The sequence below is a fragment of the Sceloporus undulatus genome, chromosome 8 (assembly GCF_019175285.1).
Source record: "Sceloporus undulatus isolate JIND9_A2432 ecotype Alabama chromosome 8, SceUnd_v1.1, whole genome shotgun sequence".
Taxonomy (NCBI): Eukaryota; Metazoa; Chordata; class Lepidosauria; order Squamata; family Phrynosomatidae; genus Sceloporus; species Sceloporus undulatus.
In genome coordinates, this window is record NC_056529.1 from 1,404,718 (window position 1) to 1,425,614 (window position 20,897).

Here is a 20,897-nt window from a genome sequence, read left to right on the forward strand (position 1 = left end):
CCACTGAGACCTCATTCTGGCTGTCTTTCTTGCATGAGATCCGATGTTCATGGGCCCCTCTCTCGTTCCCCAGAGAAAGAGCCTAAGGGCCATGGCAAAAGAGAAGCTGTTTGCCGATAGAAAGATTGCTAAGTTGGGTTGCCCAGGCAATCCTTCCCGGCTTCCGGATGTTTCTGCTGGAGTTGTGTTCACACATTGGTCCTTCTCATACCCAGCTTTTCTACAGCATTGAAGCTGAAAGAGAGAGAGAACAGTGAAGGAGGGCTTAGTGGCTCACTTGCCAAGACAGGGAGAGGGGCCGGTTGGGCTGGATCTGGGTCCCCCCTCAGAGCTCCATGGACCTGGAACTGAGCTTGGCTGGTTGACCTCCTCCTGGTGCCTCCCTCTTTGTGAGCTCCGGAGCTAAACAACCTCTGGGCACAGGTGCCCCCTCAGTTGGGGAAGCGCTCTGAAAGCAAAGCGGGGTCTGGCTTGCCATTAGCAGCAGCAGCAGAGGGGATCTGACAGATTGCAGGAGGGCAGTGAAGCCGCTCAAGCGAAGGAGAGTGGCGCCTGGGACAGTCTACCAGCCCAGCTCTGGGAGAGGAAGCTGAGTGTGCCGCTCCAGCTGCACTGAGTATGTGATCCGGAGTCGAATGAGCATCATAAATCTTGATTATTCTCTGTCTCAGCTGATTTGAACCTGTGTGTTTGGCTGGGAGATGCCCCACGCCTGTTCCCAAATATGGGGAGGGGGCAAAGGTGGCCCTGCCCCTGATTCTGGCCACTGCAGCATTGGCCATTGAGGGGATCCATGAGGGCCAGGCCATGTGTCACTGCCTCTTGAGTGCCCCTCTGCTGCCATTATGGATAGCTGGGATCCAGGGCCCATCGCCTGGCAAGCTAGCCAATTATAGGAGGCAGAAGTGCTCAGAATAATAAGGATGGCCTGGTCCTCTTCAGGCAGATGATAGATCATTACTAGTTTTGCATGCATAATGGATGACTCTGGCACCTGCAAGAGAGGGCTCTTTGTGTGTCCATCTGTGGGACACTCGCCTCCCTGGTTAGGAAACAAGGGTTGGACCCCTGTTTGTTAAAGACGCACCCTGAACTTGGACCCATGCATGCACATGTTTTGTTTTGGATAGAGGGCAAGGGGCTCTTCGCTCACTCCTTCCACACTACCCCATACCTACCCTCTTCCCAGCAATTCTGAAGCCCCAGAGGAGGTCTACTAAGTGTCTTTAATGATGGGAGGAAGGGAGGGAGGGAGAGAGAGAGAGATAAAAGTAATGGGGCTGAGGGGAGCTGCATCCTCATCCCTGCTGTTGGACTCCAGAGAGAAGAGGAGGAAGGTGGTTCTCTGTTCAGAATGCTGAAGGCTTTCTCTTCCCTTGCAGACTGTCAATGCCGCATTGCTTCTGGGCCATGCTTGGTCTTCTGGCCGCTTCCCTGCCCTATACATGGGCACTTGGGTTGGGCACAGGAATGGATGGGGCAGAGGCACCCTACAGACTATGCCAGACCTTTGGGACTCTTTCTTGACCAGTACAGCTCACTCTGAATGGCAGCTGTCACTTTCCCCTGGCAGCTCTCTCCCATTGCCACAGCTCAATGGGAGCTTCCAAAGCTCAAACCAAGCAAAGTCCTGGCTCCTTCCTCCTCTCTCTGAAGGTGGGGAGAACACGTTTGCCTGTTTAACTGGCACAGGGAGGCCACAGGTTGCACTGAAGCAATTTGCTGTGTGCATGAAAGCACACGTACCCCCTGCACCTCCATTCTGCCCCCATTTCCATCTGGGCCCCACCAGCCCAGAGAACCCCCACTGTTTAAGCTGCTGCTGCGGGGGCCGGTGTGGCCTCCCTCTTCCAGGGCTCTCTCTCAGCCAGCCGGCACTGGAGTGTATTTACCGATTTCCTCCTAAAAGCTTTTAGGCTGATCCGACAGGGCAGCTCCACTCAGGAGGCCATTAGTTCTCACGCGTTCTTTTTGGTGGGAGTAAATTCCTCTGAAGAGGAAACTCAGCTCTTTGCCATGGAGATCTATGGCATTATATTTTTAACTTTCTATTTTGGCACTCTCCCCCTTCCCCTTCTCCCTCCTTCTTCTCCTTCTTTCAGTCTTCAGAAACATCAGTGGCTCTCAGGGGTGGGACCCAAATTGCACAATTGAGGCAAATCAATATTTCTTGTGCCCTGGCATGGAGCCTTATCTCCGTGACTGTGTAGCTTCACACATGTTCTCACTGGTTTTCCTGGTGGCTGCAAGCTGCAAATATTCATCTCAAGACTCTCAAAGACTTTCACTGGGGCCTCCTGCAGCATCTGTGGGGAAAGGAAGGTCTCTGGTTGGGGGCCGGGGGCGTGTCTTCATGCACCCCCTGGGAAGGAAAAGGCCCACTCTTCTCTGACATTAGTCTCTACTTTCCCACTCTCCTCTGACATTAGTGGTGATCCCTCACACCCACCAGTTACTCCCAGTACCACTAGATCTGCCCCTCTGGTTCCACACAGCTGAGACATGGACACTGAGAGAGCAATGGGGGGGGGGAGGATTTGAGCTGGACAAGTAAATGGGGCTTCTGCAGAGGGGAGTTACAGAGCCAGATGGGGAGCCCCAAAGCAGGGGGGGGGCTGCATTGAATAAAAGCCACAGAAAGTGCCCCATGGAAGACCGTGCTTCCAGCACCCATGGCTCCAGCCTTTAGCTAATGCCCAAAGATGATCACAGAGAAACCCCCCCCCCCCCATCTCCACAAAAGCTTCTTAGAGATTTAACAAAGGAAGCCAAAGGGCTTTGAAAACTCTTAACAATAGATCTCTGAAAGCCATGCAGGCTCTTGATCACAAGGCAGCTTGAGCCACACAGTGTGTTTGAGGTCAAGTACACACACGCACACATGCGCACCCCACCTCCCAACTATGCCCCTGCCCCATAAGTGCCTTCCCTGCTGCCTCCCATCCCTCTGAGAGGAGTGTGAGGGAGGCTGGGAAGGAAGCCGTCTTTGGAAGACTCCTTTGCCACAGCTGCCTGTGATGGCTGTCTGCTGACAAACTGTGGCAACGGCGGCTGCGCTGCTTTGGTCCTCCATCCAGGTGTGTGTTTGTTGGGGGGCTGTCATGCCCACAGCCTTCAAGACCTCTCCCTGAGAGCCCCACTTTCTGTAGCACCTTCCCCCATCCCTTGGCCATGGCTGGGCTCCCTCTTGGCTAATATTCAGACATTTGTTGACACATGCGTTCCAACTCAGAAAGCTTTTGTTTAAAATTGTGAAAGCTTTTGTTTTAAGATTGTCCTGAAGGACACACTTCAGTGCAGCAGCAAAATGGTTTGAGTCAATCACAGCGGATGAGAACTTGCTGGATTCTTTCCACTTTTTGTGCTTTTTTCTGAACCTCACAGATTCAGAGTAACCAGAGCGGAACAGCGGGGACAGGTTTCCTCCCATTTTGATGGGGTTCAGAGAGAAGAACCTTCTGGGCTGACCACCAATTTTTGCTAGACATCTCTTTTTGGGGCCACGGTAAGAGAGGAGGGACAGATGAGGGGCAGGCTTGGGCCTTTCCCAGAGCACTCCCCTCACCCCCCTTTCCTGGCTGCTCCCTGTTTTTCCTCCCAGTGTCAGGCAGGATCACTCCCTGGTTCTGGCTCTCAGGCTGTGGGTCTGAGTGGCCTCGCGGTGGACAGAAGGCTGCCCTCCGACTGGACTGGCTGTGCAGAACTAGGCCCCTTTGCTGAGCCTGAGGGTTCCTTGGATGGCCTGCTCCACGATAGCCCCTCTGGAGAGTCAAAGATGAAGCAAAGGGCCCTGGGTTTTACTGCCAGACAGCAAAGACCGACCCACTTCTTGCAATGCTGAGGAGCTTTTCCAAGTGCACCCACAACAGTCACACACTCCCAAGAAGTCCAAAGATTAGATTATGTGGAGCATCTGGGGACCTTCATCCATGGGAAGCAAGTTACAGATGTGCTTAAGTGGTAGAGGGCCACAGAGAGGGAGCAGATGGAGATGAAGATGGAGGAAGGCAGAGTGTCCTTGCCAGGGAAGCATGCACTCCGTCCCATCCCACATCTCCACCAGAGAGAAGGGGCCTTCCCTGAGACAGAGGATCAAACCCTGGGCTAGACCTGTGTGTGGAGAGTCCAGTGTCTGGAAAGGATGGCAGCTGCAGGGGAGAGGCCACAGTGGGAATCTGCGGTGAGGCTCCATCTCCACATTCGGAGCTCCGGAAGACCTGAGGCCCCTGATGCTCACCCAGGTTCTCCCGGCGGACCCATTTTCCAAATCCTTGTTCCAGTTGCTGTAGCAACTTGGGCCTTCCTTTCCTGCTTCTGCATTTTCTGATCCTATCAGTTTGCAGCTGATGTTAGCACCTTGGTCGTTATGGTAACGCTCTCCCTTGTACTCCATTGACATGTGTGTGTGTGTGTGTGTGTGTGTGTGTGTGTGTAAGCGAAGCAACCATTGTGCTTGGTGGCATGCACTCCTCCTCCTCCTCCAGGCTCCCAGGTGCAGCCCCTCTTTCAAGTGAGCACAGAAAGGGCCTGCCTTGCAAATGCAAGCCCCTCCAGTGTCTCTGGGCAGAGGCTGAAACTCAGAACTGGACTTTGATGCTTCTGAGAAGCAGCTGCAGGGTGCCTTGCCCTCTGGATGCTCAGGGGATGCCTTAATGGTAGGAAGTGATGGCTGCCTTCTGGCGCTTTGGGAACACCGGAACGGATTTCTTCCACCAAGGAGCTGCTCAGACAGGAGGAGGTTTCCAGCAGAGCCTCCCCTGGCAATGCTGTCATTGGGGCCCATGGGCTGCTGGGCACTGGCTTCTCTTAACCCCTGGCCGGTTGTTGAGGGCAGAAGCTGGGCCAAAAGAGATGCAAAGAGAAGAAGAGGAGGGCTGGAGAGAGAAGAGGTCACTGGGGTCTTTTGTGCCCGGGCTGTGTATCTCTTTCTCTCTTTCTCTTTGTCTTGGATCCACTTGGGGGTTTGGGCCTATAGTGTGAAAAAACTAGCCATGGTGCTGAACTGGGAAGCTTTTTAGACTAAACCCAGGAAGGAGGAATACTGTGCCTTTTAAAGCGGCTCTCTCCCTGATTTGGCAGATCCTGGAAAGAACAGGATAAGACAGGATGGGATAGGACAGGACAGGACAGCATAAGACAGGACCCTGGAGAATTCCTTCAGAGCCCAGGACTGAATTTGCAGGAACCCTCCGAGGTCCTGCACCCTAATTTCCAACTCAGGTTCAGCAGCTCAAGGATGACACCGTTGCAGTGGATCTGGGCACAGAGTCACTGCCCACCCGTCCATGAGTGTGAATGAGCTGTGCCCACAGACTGCCCCTGGGACTGCTGTGGGAGAGCCCCCTCCTCCTGTCAGGCCCCAGGGCCACCCCTCTGCCCCCCACCATCCCCAGGTGCCCTCAGCCATGACACAAGAAGAAGGGTTTCGGTGTTTCTCGCGGGTTGGCTGATCCCTCTCCAGGAGGAGCATATGGGAAGCCAGGATGTTCCTTTGCAAAGCTCTTTATGAGCCATGTTTAAGGTTGGTTAAAAACCCTGGGGGAATTAGAGCAATATGCACCCATTATGGAGTGGCAGCTGCCGGGTTCGTGTTGCTTATTCAAAGGGATTGGAGGCCACGCTTTGGTGGCGGGGTTTTGGAGAGATTAAAATTATTTTCAGCATTAAGCACAACATTTCAATGTTAATGCTTTCGGTCTTGAATATGGATTCAGAGACCAGAAAGAGATTTACAAGAAATTACAGTGATGCAAATTCCACCAGAAAGTGGGTTCTCTCCCCCTTCCCGCTTCTTTTCTTTTCTTTTTTCTTTCTTTTTTTTCCCTTTTGTTGAGCAAATTCAACATGAGATTTGACTCTGGAGCTTACAGCAAATAGACTTTGGTTTTCATGCAGATTGCTGCCTTTAATGGTGGAACATCTCATTCCCCTTACAAATTCCTCTCCTGTCTGCCTGGGATACTCAGAGGGCACTGCTGCTGAGAGCCCAGGCAATTATGGAGAACGTGGCCACACTCAGGCGGAGGGGCCTTCCTTCCCTTTGTGTCTCAGGAGGGAGCTAACGGTGCTCCATCTCGGTCAGCAGCTCAAGGAAGGCGGGGGACCACCAAAGCCCCTTCGTCTGGAGGGACCACCCACACCAGCATTCCCCAAGAGACCCACGGCAATCATCAGTGTGGGCCTCTCCCACCACTCACACTCTTTCAGCCTCAGAGGAAGGAAAAGGCAAGTCCTTTGTGAACAAACCCTGCCAAGAGAACCTTGCCATGATCAAATCAAAAAGACTTGAAGGCACCTTTCCAGGAGGGGCTGGCAGGGAGCCCCTCTCTCTCTCTCTCACACACACACACACACACACACAGAGAGAGAGAGAGAGAGAGAGAGAGAGAGGAAGGCCTGGGCTACCTACAGGGTAAATGACAGCTGCGAGTGAAGGAATAAACAGGATAATCTGGATTTAAAGATGCCACCAAGTGGGAGGGAATTGGTGACATGCAAATACACAAATTTATCCAATGTTTCCTTCCAAAGTTAAGAGCTTGTTTGAAGCTAGTTGTCAAGAGCCCTTCTGCAAAGTCTCCTTTTCCCTCGGCTCCAAGGGGCTTTGGATCCGGTGTTTGTAGGGGAAGATTGATCTCCTGCCCGCTGCAGATAAGTGCCAGGGGCCTCAGTAGAAAAGTGATGGTGGATCTTTGGGCGAAAAAAGAATTGCTTCTTCAAGTCTTCCTGGGTCACAGCAAGGCCAGTGGGATGTGGACTCTCTGAACTGGCCACTTGGAGGCCCATTAAGTCCAACCAAGGAAGGGTCAAGGGGGCCAGATGTCTGAACACTGAGTAGCTTGGGGCAGCTTTGGAGGGGTTCATGGCCCCCTCCTCCCATCTCTCCCTCCTTTCCAGCCAGCCTTGCCTTGGTGGCTACTGAGGCTTGGGTCTCGCTGGCCACCTGGCTTTCTGGCCCCCAGAAGCAGAGGCGCCTCCTTCCCTCCCGTCTCCTCTGTCAGGCAGGTCCTCTTGCCTGGGAACCTCAGAACCTGCTGGCAGTTAATTATTGACGGAGCGTGCGAATTAGAGATAGAAGAAAAGTCATCCCTCCTTGCACACAAGATAGTAAATAAATTTAATTATAGGACAAGAGGCAGGGGATCTCTCTCTCTCTCGCTTAAGTTTTATTAGCGCAGACATTTAAAAGCATGTCATCATAACAAAAAGGGCTTGTGTAATCCTAAATGTACCACTTTGGTACAAGGCTCCAAAGTGAATAGATTTAATTGAGCAGATGGTTGCCTACTCAGGCAGGTATGGGACAGGTTTACTGCCAATTAACTTTTGTCTACATATGCCTTTGGCAAATTGGCTGTATAATGGCTTCCTGGGACCAGTTTAAAGGCTTGCAAGGCACCCGAGGCCAGGTGGCACGTGGCAACTGGGGCCCGCTAGCCCTTGGAGAGCTCCCGTGACACCTGTGGCTGATCTGATTATGGTCCCCTTCCCAACCACCAGCTCCTCACTCTCTGCCCTCTTTCTCTCTGCATCTTTAGGGACCTGATGCCCAAGACTCTGGAAGGGCAGCTGACCATGGAGAAGACCCCGAGCTACTTTGTCACCAATGAAGCACCAAAGCGGATCCATGCTATGGCCAAGGACTCCAAGCTGATCGTGGTGGTGCGGGACCCAGTCACCCGGGCCATTTCGGACTACACTCAGACCCTCTCCAAGAAGCCCGAGATCCCCACCTTTGAGGTGCTGGCCTTCAAGAACCGGACCCTGGGGCTGATAGATGCTTCCTGGAGTGCCATTCGCATCGGGATCTATGCCCTGCACCTGGAGAGCTGGCTTCAGTACTTCCCACTCTCCCAGATCCACTTTGTCAGTGGGGAGAGGCTGATCACCGATCCGGCCGGGGAGCTGGCCAAGGTGCAGGACTTCTTGGGCCTCCGGAGGGTTGTGACGGAGAAGTATTTCCACTTCAACACCACCAAGGGCTTCCCCTGCCTCAAGAAGCCCGAGGACAGCGCCGGCACCCCCCGCTGCCTTGGGAAGTCCAAGGGACGGCCTCACCCCAAAATCGACCGAGATGTGATCCAGCGGCTGCGGAAGTTTTACAAGCCATTCAACGTCATGTTCTACCAAATGACAGGCCAGGATTTCCAGTGGGAGCAGGAAGATGGTGAAAAGTGACACTGGGGCAGGAAAAGAGAAACCAGCTCCTCTCCGGAGGTAAAGAAAGGCCCTTGGGGGAAGGCCATTCCCTCCCTGTGGGGCCCCCAAGGGCCTTAGAGAGCCACATGGGGCCCTTTCTCAGATGTCCTGCAGGATTTCCAGGGAGAGACCCGAAGCCCAGGTGGGGGGGGGGTTGTGGGGCCGGAGCAGCTGACCACAGAGATCCCTCTAGCTCAGTCTTGCCTAGGGATGCGAACAACATTTGCACATTTTCTCATCCTTTCTGGATCAAAAAGGGCCTCGTGACACATTTTTGCACAATCTTTGATTATTTATGGCTTTTGGGGGCTCTTCTGTAAACACTTTTATTTACAGAGCTGCCCAGTTCCCATCCTCTTGGCCTGACTCATCTCCATGGCTTGGGTCTGGGCTGCACCAGTCAGGAGGAGGCCTCTTTCTTCCTTCTGGCCGAAGGCTGGGATTGCCACAGGAACGAGGTGGCAACCCCTGTCCTTTGCGCCACTGCCAGAAGTGGGAGGGGGCTGTCCTGTGGACCATCACCCACCGAAGCCTCTCTGGAGCTCAGGATCAGGCAAGGGGCGCTAAATGCATTTGTCAAATCTGGCAGGAGGCTAGGTGCCGGGAATGGAAGCATTTGTTTCCACAGAAGTAAATGTCAATTCCTATTAGCTCAATTAAGTGTAAAACCAGCGTCTGACATAAAACACCATCATCCCCTCCCCCCTCCCGCTTTTCAACCTCCAAACCACAAAATTATTACTACATGAAAATTGGAAGTATGCACTAGGGCTGGCTTTAAATTGTTTCACATGTTATTAAACTGTCATTTCCTCTGCTTAAATGAGAACCATGTTATGAAGTTTAATTCTCAATGATTAATGAATTCAGATGGAGGATTCTTTTCTTTTTAATTGCCGATGGCAAAGCACCTTGTTGGGTGACTGGGGACCCCTCCACCACCACCACCAGTCCAAGCATCTGTCGGGAGAACATTCTTCACATCTATGGGGACGGAGGTGGGATCCATTGAGCACAAGGGTGCCCCACTGGGCAAAGTCCCCCTGTCTGTCCCACGGCAGCAGAATGAAGCCCTTTTAGCAAAACCCAAAGAGATCCTTTGGGATTGCCATTTTGTGCAGGATCCACTAGGGAGGAGTCCTGAAGTGAGAGCATAGCGCCTCACTCCACAGCCATGAACAAGCATGTGCAAGCCCACCCAGACCTCCTCCTCCGTGTCACAGAAATAGAGGCCTGGTGTGGGCCTTCCTGAGTGGGCAGCATTGAACACATGCCTCCAAGCTCAGTCCATTTGGCTTCAGGCGAGAGAGAGGTGCCCCAGACCTTGCCAGGGGAGGAGGGCCCCTGGCCCCCAAGCTTGCACCCATAGACACATGTGGCCAAAGGCAAAGGAGGGGGCCATGCGACAGAGATGGGGGCCTGGGGGGGGGGGTCTCAACTGCAGCCCCCATCTTCAGCTGCCTTTTTCTTTTCTTTCCCAGAGATGCGTCCAGAGAAGGCAAGGAAAGTGCCTGACTTTCCTTCCCTGAGATCCAGGACCACCACACTTCTGCCACAATGACTGGGGAAGATTTTTCTTGAGGAACTAAAGCTGCTGCCAAGCCATGGTCCTTCTTGGGACATGGGACGTCGGCCCCCACACCCGGCTCCCACCTTCCTCTGCCACTGGAGCTGGAGGGCAGAGACTGGCCAAGGGCAGCTCCCTGTGGGCACCTTCTCACCTTTAGTTCAGCTGAGGCCGAGAGGAGAGACCTCTGGGCAAACAAGGCCAGGAGCCCCGCAGCCTCTGCAGGGGCCCATGTCCCACTCCGAACCGTTCGCAGGGAGCCACCCATCAGTGGTACCAGATGAAGAGGAGGAGAAGAGGAAGAAGAGCCAAGCCATTTCACCCATCCTGCTGCTGCACCACATTTTCAGAGGTTTATTTTTGATACAGGTTGAACTACCAACAATGGGATGAAGGCTCCAAAAAGCCAGAGGGGTCTCTCCAGTGGTGGTCCCACTCAGTGGCTCCTGAATCCCGACGTTCTGCTTTTCCTCCCAAGCACAAAGCCTGAGGCTGGTTTGCTGCCCCCCTTCTCCCTGGATGGTGGGCATCGGGGCTCTTCTCTTTTGGGGGGGGCATGGGGAAACTGGGCACTTCTCCCTTTAGCAAGAGCTGGGGGCCAGGGGGTGTTGGGTGGATGCCCCTCCACCAGCCCCACCTAAGAGCCCCCTCTTCTCCCACCCCACTGCCCTCACCCTACTCTTCTGCTCCAAAAAGCCCATCAGTCTTTGGGGGAAGTCACTGCCTCAGAAAGCATTTGGCTAAATTTTTGTTTTTCATCTCCCCTCTTTAAATGTCAGCACTCCCAGCACGCAGGAGATTGAATTTTTGTATTTGATTTCAATTAGCAAAGCATAAATTATATTTAATTTTCTACACACAAAGACTGGATGAGTCATTGTCCTGGAAATCCAGGGATATTATAGTACAGAGACTTGACGGCGGAAGAGAGTTCTGGTGCTCCAAGCACAAAGGCTCGGCTGGGGCAGCCATCATCCATCCGTATCCTCGGCCCAGAGAGATTGGTCTGCCGGCTGGAGTCAAACCTCACAGAAACAATAAAAACCTTCCAACAGCAGTTGCTGCAAAAACACTCCCTTCTCTTTGTCCGGTGGGGGGCAAGGCAAGGTGTGGGTTGGTTATCTTCTGCAGCTCAGCTGTCTCCCCAGCCAAGTTGAGGAAGAGCAGGAGGAGTAATCTGACCCTATACCAGAGCAGTCAAGAGTCTCCCCTCTTTTGCCCAGGGAGGAGCAAGTTAATGGGGGGGGGTCCCACAAAGAAGCCATCCCCCCAAAACCCTCTTGCTGAAGCAGAGCTCTTTTTTTCTCAGACGCCAAAGCTGGAAGCTTCACCAAGCCATGGTCTGCATCAGCTGCATCTAAGCAATCTTGCCACCAGCTGAGTTGCCAGCGAGCAAAGGTTTGGAGCAGGCCTGTGGGGCCTCTGCCCCATAGGAGCTCCTTGTTTGTCCAACCAACTTCTTCCACAGGCCATTTCCCCCTCTTCCAGGCCTTGCACCCTTCAGCCTGACACAGGGAATCTCTTATCTCTGGTCAGTACTGGTGGGAGATAAGAGCTTCCCCATTTAATGGGTCCCTTTCTTTGCAGTGAGCTGCAAAGAAGCGATCCTTATGACACAGATCAAATGAGAGATCTGGGTGTGCTCTGTGCATGGACATGAGTGCAAGTGTGTTGTGGTAATGGTGGTGGTGTGGGAATGGGGCAGATGCGTATGAGTCTGCCTGCGAATGGTGTGTGAGAGGTTGCCATGGCCATACCCATCTTGCTCTGTGGCCATATCTGCTGCCAACATGCCACTCCCCAGAGCTTCTGGGGTGGCAGCCCCTGATCCCCCCTTCTGCAGTTAAAGGCTGTCTCACCTGCTCAGCCCCATTGCTCCAAAAAAGTACAGCAGCCAGGAAGGTTTCTTGCCCCAGCTGTGGTTTGTAAAGTTGGGCATCATGGCAGGCCCCAGTGAGTCCAAATGGTGGTGGGCAAATCAGTTACAAACTGGAGACAGGCTTAGGGGACACTCATGAAACACGGGGTGTGGGTGACCTCAATTCAGACATAAAACTCTTGCTGGCCCTTGGGTTGGGATACTTTCTCTTGCAGCCTCATGCCATTGTGTCATCTGATAACAGCAACTGGGTTTCTTGTTTTAATCAACAAAACAAAGAAGTAGTGAACTATAAAATTACTAATTATTTTCTATTAAATTTACTTCTGAATAAGTTGAGACACCAATTACAGGCACCATTAAGCACCATTAGCGGTGGGTGTTTCCAAGGCCGGGTGGAAAGAAGACTCAGGAGGCGGTTTTGTTGTTAAAAAAAGGACTTTGCAGTTGAGACTCTCTTCAAAAACCATCTCATGGTTCTCCCCCAGAAAATCCTCTGCCAGATGTTTACAGAGTCATCAAATCATCACTAAGCAGCAAATTATGATAGAGGTTTTGTTTTGTTTTCTTCTGGAAAAAAGAAACAACATCTGAGCCTGTTCTGCAGGAAACAGACCCACCTCTACAAGTAAATATCTAAGGCTTTTTGTGGGGTTTTCGGGCGATGGGGCCATGTCCTAGAAGATTTCTTCCTGATGTTTCGCCAGCATCTGTGACTGGCATCTTCAGATGCTGGCGAAACATCAGGAATAAACGCTTCCGGAACATGGCCACATAGCCTGAAAAACCCACAAAAACCTATGGATGCCGGCTATGAAAGCCTTTGACTTCAGATTAAATATCTAAGCTTCCCTTTGTGTGATTTGCGGCAGGTGAAGCAAAGGGCTGGCAAATGTGGCCAAATGAAAGAGGCAGATAATAATAGTAATAATAATAATAATAATAAATTTTATTTGTATACCGCTTTGCCATAGATCAAAGCGGTTTACAGACCATATAAAAACCATTAAAAACATTTCATAAAAATAGATAAAATCCACTAATACAAATTATACAAATTCTGAACACAATCATTCAACAGGGTAAGTCAGATGGAAATGGGAATACACAGCTACATTTTACAGGGGGAAGGCTTGACAGAAGAGGAAGGTTTTGAGCCTCTTTTTAAATGTTACCAGGGAGGTCACAAGACGGAGCTCCTTGGGGAGACCATTCCAAATTTGTGGGGCCGCCACTGAATAGGCCATCCTATTAGATGGTTTTGAGATTGGCCAGGACTGCTAGGCCTCAAGGCCCTTCAGATGCTCCTGGACTCCAAATCCCAGAAGCCCCTGTTCCAGCAGGGACAATATTTTACTTATTTGTTTCATTTCATTTTTATGCTGCCTTTCTTCTGAAGGGGAGCTGAGGCAGCTCACAGAAACTAAGGACAAGATCAGCTAAAACACTGACAATAAAAATTAAAACACAATTAAAACCATTACAGTTTTTAAAAATATCTAAAAAACATTCAAAAACGTGACACATTTAAAAACAGAGCACACCAATCTGACAATCTGACATAAAAAGGCTCCCAGCAAGCAGCTACCCATTAAATGCCGTTGTTGTTGTTGTTGTTGTTGTTGTTGTTGTTGTGTGCCTCCAAGTCATTTCCAGATTATGGTGACCCTAAGGCAAACCTATCATAGGGTTTCTTGGCCCATTTCTTAAGAAGGGATTTGCCTTTGCCATCCTCTGAAGCTGAGAGAGTGTGACAGGTCCAGGGTCACCCAGTGGGTTTCATAGAATCATAGAGCTTGGGCCAGGATCCGAACCCTGGTCTCCAGAATCGTAGTCCAACACTCAAACTACTATTCCACACTGGCTTTAACAAAAGGACTTTGCCTGCTGGCAAAAGGAGGGCAGGGAGAGGGCCAGGCAGGGCTCCTGTGGCAGGGAGCCCCTGAGGGAGAGCCAAGGGAAGCCTGTCTCCCATCTCCCCAACGGACCGGCCTGAGAAGGTCCAGGTAGGAGGGAGAAAGTCCTCCCCACGGGTGTCAGGCCTCTGGCTAGTAGGTTTAGGGTGATATGGTCTTTTAGATAGTCTGGACCTAAGCCCTATTTGGCCGCGTAGCTCATGACCAGCACTTTGAACTGTGCCCAGAAAGGGAGAGGTAGCCATTGGAGCTGTTTCAACCAAGAGAGTTATCAGCTCCCTGTAAGAAGCAATGAAGGCAAGTGTTACTGTCACCAGATCTGGCTTCCCAAGGAGTGGACGCAACCGGGACACTGGCCTTAGCTGCGCAAGCCTCCTTGGTCCATGCTGAGAGAGGGAGCAGGCTCAGTGGCTGGAGGAGAAGGGCAGGCCAGTCAGGAGGAAATGGCAGCTTAAAACCCCTTCCCTCTGGTGGTTTGAGCATTTGACTGGGGTTCTGGGAGACCTGAGTTCAAATCCCCACTCAGCAATGGAAACCTGCTGGGGAACCTGGCCCAGACAGATGCCCCTCAAGGCCCAGCATCAACCAATTCTTGAGCCCAAAGGAACCTGCCACTCATGCATTTCTCACAAACGGTCCTTTGCCATTTTTACTTCTGAATATTTCACTTCAAATCCTGTTTGACAACATGTCAGCTTCTTTACTAATTATACTTACCCAGTCAGGAATCGGGGACATCTTTGTAACGAGATAGGGAAACAACCATGCAAAAAACAGGGAAATGGTTGGCTATTTATCTGGAAAGTCAGATTTCTGATTCATTTGTTATCTGCAGAAAACTTAGGGGTTTTCTTTCTGAACTGGACTCCGCTTCCCTTCTGTGCATCTTTTCCCTGCTCTTCTCCCCACTCCTTCTATTAGCAAATATGGGGAGATGGAGGGTGTTGGCTGCCCTACAGAGCGATCTGGATGTGGGCCTGACAGGAAACCCTTTGTGGGACCAATGCTGGCATCCATCAGAAGGGTGATGTTGCCCAACCACTGCTTAACTATGTGAGTGTAGCTTTACTTGGCCCAAGCACAATGTAGGATCTTGCATGAAGATGGATGCCATGGAGGAGAAACCTTTGGGGAAGCCACATTGTAAGAAAAAGTGTGCATACTCCCAATGGTTTGTTCTTGTGTGGGTGGGAGGATTGTCGTTTGTGGGGGCCATGGGTAACAGAAAGTCCAAACCCTCCCGGCACAGCCATTTGCCTAGAGACTGACAGTCAGCTGTCCGCAAAGGGGCTTGGAGGCTGGGAAGTGCCTTTGGGGATCACAGCTCCAAGGAACCTCCAGCCAGCAAGTCAACAAGACGGGCCAGGAGGGGGATTTGGGGATTCTGGGACTTGCAATCCAAGAAAGCAACTTGACTAAGTTCTGGTTGGGTGAGTAATGCAGATATCTTTCTCTGGTGCGGTTAGCTCTTGAGATACGCAAATCTGATTTTATGTAAAACATCCCATCCATTTGCACTATCTCCTATTCCCCAAGGAGACACTTTTTGGCACAAGCTAATTCCAGTTCGGTCTTTCCTTGCAGAGTTTTTTAAAAATGTTATGGAACAGTGACTCTCTTGAATTAATTAACTTGCAGCTCTTCAGTTACGCAGCTTCTCTGCAGATGTTACTTTCTGGAAGTGAAATGTTTCTGTAGAAGGCTGCAAAGGCAACGGAGGAGGCTTCAGCTCAGCACATAGATGTGCAATCCCACTTCTGCATGGTCCCTCTCTCTGTTGGGAAGTACTCTTAGCAGAAGCAGTCCATGGGGCTACAGCCGGGGGGTCTCCCCAGTAGGGCTTTACTGTGTTGTAAGGAAGGGACTTTAATGCACTTTAATGCCCCCAAAGCTTGCCAGTTGTGGACAATCCCTCCCTTGCCCAGATAGGCTATGCACCTACATTCATGCAGCCCTAGCAGCAAGGGGCATGGACGTTGGCACCAACACCTGGAAGCCAAAGCGGGGTAGATTAGTGGACCCTCCCAACTCTAAGACCCTATTATTCTAAGGGGAGGGCAAATAGGGCACCTTGGCAGCCACATGCTGGCAGCCCCAGAGGAGACAACACTCACCCAGCCAGCACAGTTTGCCAGAAGAGCATGTCCTCCACTGGAGGAAAGCATTTCCCCATGATGATATGCAATGCAAATCCCTCCCAAGCTCAACTTGGAGAAGCACACTTCCTTGGAAAGGTCAGGGAAGGAGCAGGGAAATTGGATCAAGGCAAGCAAGCAAATGCGCCAGCCACATCACCTCTGAGCTCTGGGTCTCTGGTGCAGCCCCATCCCATCCCACCCTCCTCTTCCACCCCCAAAGTGCTGAGCCAGAGAACAAGATCACAGGGACAGTCCTAAACACTCCATAGAAGGGCAGCCAGATCTTCAATTTTTGCTTTAGTTAGATTTCCTGCTAGTTTTTTATCATTGCCTTCCAACTGCTGGTTCTTGTCAGCTGCTGGGAGGACAGATCAGCCTATATTACCTACCTCACCATGCAAAAACAGCATTCCTGACTGGTTGGAGGGGCTACATCATGCTCATCTTCATGCCATAACAAGTCCCAGTGGCCTGGGCAAGGTCCATTGCTGTGGCAAGGGGAAAATGCTAGCCCCAGATATGGGTTTCAGCCCAGGCCTCTGCACTCTCCATGCTCCATGCATTAAGAGGGAATAAGAAGGTCCCCAGTTGCACCCCAGGAGAGAACTCAAAGTAATACTGGGTTGTCCTTCCACCAACATCCCTCCCAAAGGCTTCTGAGCAGCCACCTTGAGAGAAGAGAAGTCTTCATATGGACCAGAAATCGGTTCCAGAACAGGAAGCAGGGGCCTTCACTTGTGTGAAACTGAACCCCCGGACACAGGGAAGGAGCCACCTGAAAACCCAATAGACGGGTTTGTCTCCTCGCTCTTGTTTTTCCTAAGTAACTCTTGACACTTAGCTTGCACATCTTAGCCATTTCCCCCTCTTCCTCCTCTTCTTTCAAAAGACTGAGTTGCTGCTGTCTTCCACCATTGAGCAAGGCAACAGAAATGGGAAATTAAACACAAGACAGCAGAAATTAATGATATGTTAAAAGCACCACTAAAAGTGTGAGGCCGCTAAAAGGCATTGTTGAATGCTGCAAGAAGGGAAAGATGCAAGAGCCACTCCTCACATGAAGGTGCTGGTGGGCAAACCCTTACAAGGAAGGCACAAGCCCAACCGGCTCCATCCTTCATCTTCATCAGTTCTGCACCGCTTCTTTGGCTGCCATGATCCACCAGACAATTCAGCCTTAGCTTCTGCCCCACATCTATGCCCTCCAGGATCCCCATCCTCTTTCTTTATTCAGGAACGATGTAAGCTTCCAAAATGAGGGTGGAGGATGGGGCTCGGTGTGATTTGTCTTCCTTGAGAAGAGCAGCGAGGCCAACAAGTAGTAGTGGACACTTTTGCACTGTTTTTTCTGCCTTTTGCAGAACAAACTGTATATGGTTCTCTCTCTCTGGCTTTGCTTCGCGAACGAAGATTCAGGAAGGACTCATCCCGCGCTTTGTACAAGCACGTTGATAACTAAAAAGGCCAATCCGGGACAAACAGGTCCAGTTGCAGAAAGCACAGAGGAAAGTCTCTTTGAGTGATATTTCCGGGTTGCGGTTCTTTCTGCGTTGTCGTTTCTCTTTGAGACTCGTTCAGTGTGAACTTTCGAAAAAAGCTGCAGCATCGTGGATAGTGAGTCTCCATGCCTCCCGATGTGAGATGCTAATGGTTTAGCTGTGTTTATCTGATTCTTTCCATGTATCAGTTTGTTCACTACAGGATTCTTATGCTCTAGCTGGCTCTTATAACTTTCTGTTTTATGGTTTTAGTGGTTCTTTTATTCCGTTAGATTTGTTTGCTCATTTTTCCTTGGCCTTCTCTGTCACATTCCAGTACCAGGCACCAATTGAGTCTGTTGGTCCCTTGGGTGTCCAGAAGCCTATGTCCAGATGTGATTGGCCATTTTCCTCTGAAGTGCAGCGTCAGCCTTCAGTGCAGGCCAGGATCCTACTTAGGGGAACCAGGCAAAGCACCTCGTATCTCCTCTCCCACCTCCCCTTTGCCAACAAACACAGCAGTTGCATCCCTGGTCCAGGGACCATGACCTCCAAAAGACCTCTGGAGCTGCAGAAAACAAGCTGGTTCCATCTTCTACCTGACATTCCCTCCAAGTATCCTTCCTTCCTTCCTTCCTTCCTTCCTTCCTTCCTTCCTTCCTTCAATAGATCATGAAAGATGTAACAATATCATGTCACCCCTCGGTCTCCTCTTCTCCAGGCAAAACACACCCAGCTCCGACATAAGGCTTTGCAGTTTCCAGACCTTCCAACATCTTGGTCACCCTCCTCTGGACACACTCCATCTTCTCCACATCCCTCTTGAACTGCGGTGCCCCAAACTGGGCACAGGATAATTCCAGGTGGAGTCTACCCAAAGCAGAAGCGAGTGGGTACTGTTACTACAGCCACCTATGCAAATGTTTCCCAGCCACCAGAAAAGCAAGAGGCCTCCTTGCCTGGAAGAGGAGCTGTCTGGCGTAAGAGAAAGGGGCAAAGGACACACCCCACTTTCTGCTTCCCATTTTCAGTTTATTCATCATTGCATTTTAGACTACCTTTCACAGAAAAGCAATTGCACTCAAGGTGATTGACAGACACCAGTAAGTAAACACGCAAGCCAAGGGTAAAGTGGTGTGAGAGCCATTGCAACTCAGCACAAGTGCGGAGGAGGCTGGTGGGGTTCTCCCTTCTTAGACAGGGGTCCCAGGCAAGTTTATGGGGGGCAGACATGGAGGGAGGGGCGGTCAGGGCTTTTTTTAAGCAACTGGGTGTGTGTGTGTGTGTGTGTGGCACTATTAAAGATGTAAATCAGAAATTACGGCCCTTTGCCTGGGAAAGAATTGCTTCCCTACCAATTACAGTTAATAGGAGGAAATTAATGTACCAATTAATATGGCTGCTTTTAAAACTCCATCTAATTCGTTAAGCCATGCTCCAGCCTCCTGAGATGTGGCACAGGCAAGTGACGAGCAAAGAGGCACATCGTAAAACCTTTTGCCACCCGTTACTTAGAGCGCTTGGCACAAAGAGGCAGCACCTCGAGAAGGCGGTTATTTAACATCTGAAGGTTTGCGGGGACCATAAATCACACGGCACACATGCCAGGGCGGTTGAAAAGGACAGAATACGTTCAATTTTATAGTATATTAAACTTCATCTAATTTGAACATAGGAATGGACCAGCAAAATAAATGACCAATTTCTAAAGCAGAAATTACCATTTGGCTGGTGCCATTATGAAGCTGCTGGCATTTTATCATGTTCTTAACATAATATTGCTTGTCTATTGATGCATAGTTATAATGCCAGCACAAATTAGAAGCCAGGCAAGGAAAGGAAAGCGCGGGGAAGGTGTTTGTAAAAAATGGGCATCATTTGTCAGATCTTCCTCTGGAGCTCTTTTGCTCGGATGATAATATGCAGATTAAAGCAAGGGGTAAATAGGGGGAGTGGGAGAGGGAAATGGGGAAGGGGGCATGGTGCCAAGGCAGTCGGGCCCTGCCCACGTCAGTCACCCCTCCTGGCACCCCACTTGGCAAGGAAACAAGAGAGGGACCAAGCATCCAGGCAGGGCTTCCAGCCCAAAGGCCCCAGGCCCAAGCCTGGCTCTTCCCTTCCCTTTTTCCTTCTGAAAGAAGATCCACTCCAAGGAAGCAGAGGGGAAGCACAGCAATGCTGCCAAGGGAGGGCACATGGCACACATTGCAACACTAGCTAACACACACACAACTCTCTTGGCCAGTTCATCGCATCTTCTTTTCAGCTCCCACACTGCACCCCAATACTCATTCATATGGTCGTCTACTAACCTTGGCTTTAGGCAACATCCATACCTTGTGCCCCAGTTAACCCTAACCCTAACCCTAACCCTGAAACTGAACTTGTCATCTCATCTCCACACCAAAGCTCACACATCCTTTGCATCCCTATGGATATTCTCACACACAGACTGCTATATGGATCTGTCCCTGGGCTTTCTTACTCACCAAATGCATCTGATGAAGTAAACTCGAGTCTATGAAAGCTCATGCTACCAACTTCTCTCTTTCAGTTTGTGTCAAAGGTGCTGCAAAATCCCTTTGCATACAATTGCAAACTGGGTGTGCATTTACTCAGAATGGGGCTCCAGCTGTCTTTAGAAAGGTGTATGCACCAGGCTGAAGCCCAGAAAAAGCAGCCCAAGACAGGTCTACTTAGAGTTAAGTCCCACAGTGTTCAATAGGATTTGGGACCCTTTCTGAGAGCCAGAGCACTTGCCTTGCAAACATCAGAAGATCTCGCTCTCTCTTTTACACACACACACACACACACACACACACACAATTTCCCTTGTCTGAGAACACACAGAGTCTCCAGTTCAAACAGAATCCAATATCTGGGAACGTGGAAGAGCCTTTCTCTGCCACTAGAAACCCTTGAGAGCTGAGAGCACTGCGCAGACAGAGGGAGGGCCCAGGCTGGCCTTTAGCGCTGGCGGTCCTGGCCTTGCAATAATCAGCCCTGCCCCTCGCAGTATCTGGCACAGTTGGCAGAGGGCAAATGTTGTGTAAAATGCAAACAATTTCAGCTGCCCTGAGCTGGAACTCTGCAAATATCCCATTAGTGACATTAAAATCATTGCTTTTCTTCCCTCCTCCAGTCTTGTAAATTGATTGTGCAAGGCAAATGTTTCCAGGTGGGGAACCAGGCTTCTGCTGCTTCTCCGCTGTCTCCAAAAGCAAGCCAAGATTGGTGCTCCTCGGGTGCCTACCTGCTTGGTTGTAGGGCCACTGCATGGAGAAGATGGCAAAATGCTAACAGGGGACAGAGAAAAGGCAGAATTTCTCAAAACCTTCTTTGCTTCAGTGTTCTCAGAAAAAGAAAAGGGTGCTCAACCTGAGGATAATGGAGCAGAGGACAGAACAGGGGAATTTCAGCACAGAATAAGTAAAGAGATAGTAAATACCTTGTTAATCTAAATGAATTTAAGTCTCCAGGACCAGATGAACTACATCCAAGGGTATTAAAAGAGCTGGCAAATAAAATATCAGAGCCATTGGCAATAATAATCTTTGAGAACTCCTGGAGAACAGGAGAAGTCCCAGCAGATTGGAGGAGGGCAAACATTGTCCCCAAAAAGGGGAAAAAGAGGGTCCCAACCATTATTGTCCAGTTAGTCTGACATCAATACCAGGAAAGATTGCGGAGCAGATCATTAAACAGAGAGTCTGTGAACAT

The 20,897-nt window shown here is 50.6% G+C and overlaps 1 protein-coding gene across 1 annotated transcript in view; it reads left to right on the forward strand.

Moving 5' to 3' along the window:
• The window catches only part of LOC121914356 (heparan sulfate glucosamine 3-O-sulfotransferase 2-like), a 98,970-nt gene extending 88,147 nt beyond the window's left edge, over positions 1 to 10,823 (forward strand). Inside the window, exons 3-4 of the mRNA XM_042437726.1 lie at positions 7,539 to 8,217; positions 9,681 to 10,823. Of these exons, the coding sequence (XP_042293660.1) occupies positions 7,539 to 8,178 (640 nt within the window). The 3' untranslated portion in view covers positions 8,179 to 8,217; positions 9,681 to 10,823. The remainder of the gene's footprint in view (positions 1 to 7,538; positions 8,218 to 9,680) is intronic.
• Positions 10,824 to 20,897: the final 10,074 nt, after the last annotated feature.